The sequence below is a fragment of the Limulus polyphemus genome, unplaced genomic scaffold (assembly GCF_000517525.1).
Source record: "Limulus polyphemus unplaced genomic scaffold, Limulus_polyphemus-2.1.2 Scaffold8792, whole genome shotgun sequence".
Lineage (NCBI taxonomy): Eukaryota > Metazoa > Arthropoda > Merostomata > Xiphosura > Limulidae > Limulus > Limulus polyphemus.
In genome coordinates this window covers 2,324-9,346 of record NW_013674402.1, presented here as the reverse complement: position 1 = coordinate 9,346, position 7,023 = coordinate 2,324, and the positions used below count along the sequence as shown (strand labels likewise).

The window sequence follows — 7,023 nt, the reverse complement described above, 5'->3', positions numbered from 1 at the left end:
ATTCGAACCCACGACCCTCAGATTGCGAGTCGAGCGCCTTATCCACCTGGCCATGCCGGGCTAAAATATGGTACTGAAATGTTTTCCCAATGTATATATATTCTAACTAAATAAATCAAAATAGTTTTAGATAAAACCACAAATTTTACTCCCTTATTATTTGGTGATGGGCTAAAAAATTACAAATTCTATCTATCTTGTTTGAATATATATATTAAAAACAAATACTCACCAGTGCCCTATAACCACTACACTAACTTAACGTAAATATTACAGACAACTTTCTTAGAAAATCTTAGACAAATTCAAATATAATAGTTCATGAACGTAATTGTATATATGTCACAGTAATCAGTAAAAGTACACAACTTGGGTTTTTTTGTTTTTTATTGTAACAAATATAACTTTTTTTTGTACCTCTTGCATGAATATCAGATCTCGTTGGAGAAAATACGTGGCCTGTTTGAGGTTGTGGTTACGACTTAAGATCAAAGCTTCCTCGTGTGCATTCCACTCGTGATCTTTAGTAAACCTTTCCTGCCAGTCAAAAAACAAAGACATAAAAAAAAAACCTAAAGAACATATCATTTACTATAATATGTAATTCTTATATTTAAAATTAAATACCATTAACATAAAATAGAAAGCTAAAAGTAAGTTTATGTTAAAACCACATGTGGTTTTATGGTAAAAAAGTACTTCAAGTATTTTATTATTTCATTAATCTTTCAACAAACAAACTTTATGTTAATATTACAAAAACTGTTTTGTTCCAAGCATTTGTATGTTAACTACAAATGAAAGTTTTCAAATGATATTAATTACATAAAAATAAACTGATAGTTTACGAGACTTTATACCACCAAATAGTATTTTTATGAAGCATTCACTTCCATACCTGCAAACTTTGGAACATTAGAGTGAAACCTTCTTCATACTGAAGTCTAAGTTACAAGATGGTTTCAGAAGTGTTAGTTAACTTGTAGAAGACTAAAAACATATGGTATTAACTGCAGTTTTTCTGCTTTGCTCTGTTACTAAATGTTTCTGCCATCTTGAGTATATACTAAACCCTTTTACAGCTAAACCTACTGACTGATAGTTTAATGTCAATCATCTAAACCAAACCCTTCTGCAGCTAAGCCTAACTAACACTTTAATGTCGATTTTGTACACCAAACCCTTCTAAAGGTAAGTCTGCTAACTAGTACTTTAATGTTAATCATGTAAACCAAACCCTTCTACAGGTAAGTCTGCTAACTAATACTTTAATGTCAATCATGTACACCAAACCCTTCTACAGGTAAGTCTGCTAACTAACACTTCAGTGTCAACCATGTACACTAAACATTTCTGCAGCTAAGCCTAATAACTTACACTTCAGTGTCAACCATGTACATTAAACCTGTCTGCAGCTAAGCCTAATAACTTACACTTCAGTGTCAACCATGTACACTAAACCTTTCTGCAGATAAGCCTACTAACACATTAGTGCCAATTATGTGGGCTAATTGATTTAAAACTAGTTTGAGTTATTTTTTTAAATGTACACCAACAGCTACACAAAAGGCAGTAGACACAATCCAATCCCTTTTCCTCCTATTTCACTGTGCTTAATGATTTCTGAAAATTCTTTGCGTCTCTGCAATACATAAAAGATCTTTTGTCACCAACACTACTCCTTACCCTACCTGTAAACTACAATCATGACTTGGTTTTGTTTCAATAAGGAACTCCAAGTTAAAACTATGTTACAACTGCACCATTACTGATATATATTTTTTAATCATTATGAAAGGTGGATGCATTGAAGAGTTACAAGTCTGCATATTTCCTGTGGACTTGGGCTTCTTTTGTCTTACAGTTGCTTTAAAATTTGTTGCTATTTTATGCTACTATAGATTTTTAACACAACCACATTGTTTAACATTGGCTGGTTGACCAGTAGCTTGATTGTGTTGCAAAGTCTGGAACTCTGATGCACCGTATCGATACAGTATCCTACTCTGTCATTAAATGTTAGACTACATACAAACAATTCACATTTATGATTAAAAACCAATGCAAAAAGTACGTTTATCATAATCTGTCATTCTTTGTTTTCAATTGTACAATAAGTGGACAGAAACAGTCAACAAAATAACTACTCTGAGATTCAATCATGGTGGTCATCATTAATAATAATCCAACTTGCACTATTAATTTTATTTATTTACTATATTTTTACAAAATCTTAAATACAATTCATTGTAAAAGGGTAGCTAAATCATACATTTTATGGCCAAATCACAAAGTTCACAAGCATGCACATCTTGTCCAATGGAGACATTGAACTGTATTACTGTTTCTTCTTGATTGGATGAAAGATTGCGTATTCACAATTCCTCAGAAATTTTAAACATTTTCTTATAAAGATAATTTCACAATGAATGTGTCCTATTCAGAACACTTCTGTAAAACATTATATACAAGTTTCTTTCACTGATCTACATCTTTTCACAACTTTGTGAAACATTATACAAACACTCACACTTTCTTTAATAAACCATGTCTTCTCACAGTATTACTATGAAACATTACAGGAATTACAGTAATTCTTGTTTCATGACAAGATCGACCGTATTCTAACAGCATAAGTTCCTTTATAGTTAACATTCTTAGTAGACCGATCCACTGCAACTTTCCATTAAATAGAGTTCCTTTATAGTTAACATTCTTAGTAGACCGATCCACTGCAACTTCCATTAAATAGTTTTTTTTTTAAAGAACTTGCTTATTCTATTAAAATAAATTTTATTAATATGGACATTGTTTTTCAGAGTACCAAACTTAATACACAACCATGACTTTTCTAACTGTTACAACTCATTAAAGTGTACACAGGAGATATCACAATGTCATGAGATGGTTACTTCTACATGTTAATGGAAGATTAGTAACATTCAAACAAAGATTATAAGACTGTTTCTTGATGGTTATCTGCTGGCAATACCCACTACCTTGTGATATCGAAGTAATGCACCAAACTGTGATGGTGAATCCCGTTATCTGTTAGTAGTCTTAGAGTTGATAGTGGGTGTTGCCAGCAGATAGCCATCAAGAAACAGTCTTATAATCTTTGTTTGAATGTTACTAATCTTCCATTAACATGTAGAAGTAACCATCTCATGACATTACACAATATACTCTTAGACTGACATACGGAGTAGTGTCCCCTTGTGGAACAGTGGTAAGTTTATGGTCTTACAATGCTAAAGTCTGGGGCTAATGTTTCATTATTTACACCATCAAACAATGAGAACTCACCTGTGCATATCTTACTCTTTCTTGAACCCATGGTTGTATTAGTGACAAAATCGGATGGCTGATACCGAGATTTCTTTTTAGCTGAAGAAAATATTACAACACATTATTTACAGTATCACATGTGTGAATGTCATTGTGACAACATATCATGAAAACCTAAATGGGGGCAGCCTTAAGTTGATTATACAAATATTCTATTGTCTATTCTTTGGAGAAATAACTACCATTACTTGAGACTAATTCCTGAAACTACTAACTACCATTACTGAGACTAATTCCTGAAACTACTAACTACCATTACTTGAGACTAATTCCTGAAACTACTAACTACCATTACTTGAGACTAATTCCTGAAACTACTAACTACCATTACTTGAGACTAATTCCTGAAACTACTAACTACCATTACTTGAGACTAATTCCTGTAACTACTAACTACCATTACTTGAGACTAATTCCTGGTTTTTGCAACATTGTTGTATGTCCTTTAGGTTTAAACAATATGTTTCAACACTTTCAAATAATTATTGTTTTTATGAATTTTATTCACATATTTACTTAGCCAATTTAACGTGCAACTTTGTTTTTCTTTCCATAAATATTTACAGTCTCAATCTAATACAAGTCACAGTTTTTTAAGGTTGATTAAATCATCCACAAAGAATATTATCAGCTGGATATTTGTAGAGTTCACTGCTAAGCAAGTCAGTTTCAGTGGAGTGTGTTGTTAAATGATCACTGCTAGCTTTACTTACAACAATGTTGCAAAAAACAATAATGATCACTTCTAGTATTACTTACAACAATGTTGCAAAAAACAATAATGATCACTGCTAGTTTTACTTACAACAATGTTGAAAAAACAAAAATGATCACTGCTAGCTTTACTTACAACAATGTTGTTATTAAATTGAAAATAATGTGGTCTAGAACTTGACCACTCTTAATCATCATGAACACCAAGCAAAAGAAATAAAAAAGTTAACAAAAAACACATTTATATCACCTCTTAAAACATGTTTACAGAAATGAAGAAAAATAAAACAAGTTATTTAAAAGTAAACTACACAATAAAATGGAAATATTAAACTTGTAATATACCTGGTCGATTCTGTGATTCAACTTTTCCCTGACATTTTCTACCGCACGCTGCATGAGGATTACAGACTGGGATTGTTCGATTAATAACTGGCCTGAAAATTTAAAATGTTTTCATCATCAGCTTATCTTTGTCTGAGGGTATTTAATCTAAAACAAACCCTAATATAATTTTCACTTAAGTAAAAATGTTTTCAGGATTATAATTCAATAAGTTATTTCTGGAACAAATTAAACCTCTCTCTCTTTTATCTCTTCATTTATTCATAGGTGCAAGTTAATATCCAAACTATAATAAGAGTATATTATTTTTTACTTTTTTAATGCCTGTAACATCCCAGAGATTGGTAGCAAAGTAAACATATAAAGCTAGTTGATGTTACAATAATTTTTGTTTAGAACTTAAAAGTTTACTAAAATTTAATAAATTTGTACAAAACTATCTGTACAGCTATATAAATATACTTATGTATAATTAAATATTTCAGATGAAGTTCAATAACAGTACATCTTTCATATGAACATTAATAATAAAAGCTACGAGAATATTCCATGTTGTAATATATATTGTATAATATAAATAATCCTATAATACCAACAACATGCTTATCCACCTTTTGATAACTTTCAACAATATATAATTGTCTTAACATTTTGCATGAAGAAAAATTTATCGTTAAAAAATAATAGTGGCAACAAATTCTGCTATAATTACAGAAAACGCATCAAATCAAATTTACACGAGGTACAATTTTGATGCTTACCGATGCCTTCACCAAGTGCTTGTATATCAGGATGGATGAGAAGTGTCCTGAACACTCTGCTAGTGTACTCATCATGAACAGCAGTGTTGGCTTGCTGTGAATAAAACAATACTGACAGTTCTAAGAACTATTACTATATATGAAAAATAAAAATTAGTTCTATGGATACAGTGACGATATTGTTACTCTAAAATTACATTTTTTTATTTTATGAATTCTTTTTTGGTACAAGGATTCCCTGTTTAAAAGAAATTCTTGATTGTAAATAAGTAGACAGCAATGAACTATTTATCATTCCCTTCACAATAGTATTAAATCCAATATCTAAGCAGTTCTAAAAATGAACAACCACACGTACTATAAAAACACAAAATAAAATTATTTTAAAGAAAAAATCACAACTTTATTAGATGCTGGTAGTTCCAACTTTTATCATTTAACAAGGACTTAATTATGTCCTTGGGATGGGTGTTTCCCATTGGTTAACTTGCCAGACTCTCGATCTGTAGGTCTAAGTTCCATTACCAAAGTGCTTTGCACTTTGAGGTTACGGGTGCATTATAATAAGGGTGGTTATCAAAACCCACTTTTTTTTTTGTCAGAAAAGAATGAAAATGGCAGTGGGTGATGTTGACTCATTGCCCTCCCTCAGTATATCAGTTCAAAATTAAACCAAGTTGTGTGTAAAAACATCAGACTTTGATTAAGAGGACACAATCAACACAGAAACATCCCAGAAGATAACAGCAGATTACTAGCCAAAACAAGTTAATAATTAGTATCTTATTAAAGATTTAATAATTAAAAACTAAACTTAGGTGACTGTATAGGCTACTAACCATGAAACAATTAATACCCGATCACCTTCCTGTAAGTACAAACCAATAAATTTTCACCATAAAATCTGCACGCACTAAAACACACAAAGCCATTGGTTGTTTTGATAGAACAACGGGAAATTTAATAGTTATAGGCAAACGATTATCTCTCTCTCTGACTGTATTATATATGCATTTCATTAGTTGTCATACGATAAACTTACAGCTTAAGTCTGTTTTCTAACCTTACAAAAACACGAGAAAATGTACACATTAAAAGTATACTGAAGGAAAATGTTTAAATCGTAAATAAATTAAAATCACAGATTTTTCAGATCATAAAAAAAAAATCCATACCTTTTCTATTTCTTCTTCAGACAATTTTTTTGCTGGAATAAAAATTATACGAATGATATAATCAGTCAGTATTGTTTAAAAACATTCCCAACATTTTGAAAAAAACAACAACATTATTTTATAAAATAATTATTGAAATTCTAGAAGTACTCAACAAAGTTTAGAAATAACACAATGACATTTTTTTATATTCCATACCTAGCTATGTTATACTTGCACATGGAAAAATTCCAAAATAAATCAACAATAAATGTATTTAGAAACTGATAAATTAATTTTCTGGCTGCTAATAATTTTCAGTGATTTCACACCTTTTTATTTTTTCATGCTTAAGTGCCATATGTACTAAAATGTGACCTAAATAAAAACATTCATGACTAATTCACTAAAGAAAAATTACATGCATATCAAAGCATGTACGTGGATATGCATGCATATCAAAGCGTGTTACTGAGATGTGAATATACATGCATATCAAAGCATGTAAGTGGATATACATGCATATCAAAGCGTGTAGGTGGATATACATGCATATCAAAGCGTGTATGTGGATATACATGCATATCAAAGCATGTAAGTGGATATACATGCATATCAAAGCATGTAAGTGGATATACATGCATATCAAAGCATGTAAGTGGATATACATGCATATCAAAGCATGTAAGTGGATATACATG

At 30.8% G+C, this 7,023-nt stretch overlaps 1 protein-coding gene across 1 annotated transcript in view; it reads right to left on the bottom strand.

The window, feature by feature from the left end:
- LOC106475552 overlaps window positions 1-7,023 on the bottom strand; it is a gene marked incomplete at its 5' end in the record, with an annotated part of 27,122 nt that overhangs the window by 18,417 nt on the left and 1,682 nt on the right. Inside the window, 5 exons of the mRNA XM_013936231.1 lie at window positions 418-537; window positions 3,307-3,387; window positions 4,408-4,499; window positions 5,169-5,262; window positions 6,344-6,375. Coding sequence (XP_013791685.1) covers window positions 418-537; window positions 3,307-3,387; window positions 4,408-4,499; window positions 5,169-5,262; window positions 6,344-6,375 — 419 coding nt within the window. The remainder of the gene's footprint in view (window positions 1-417; window positions 538-3,306; window positions 3,388-4,407; window positions 4,500-5,168; window positions 5,263-6,343; window positions 6,376-7,023) is intronic.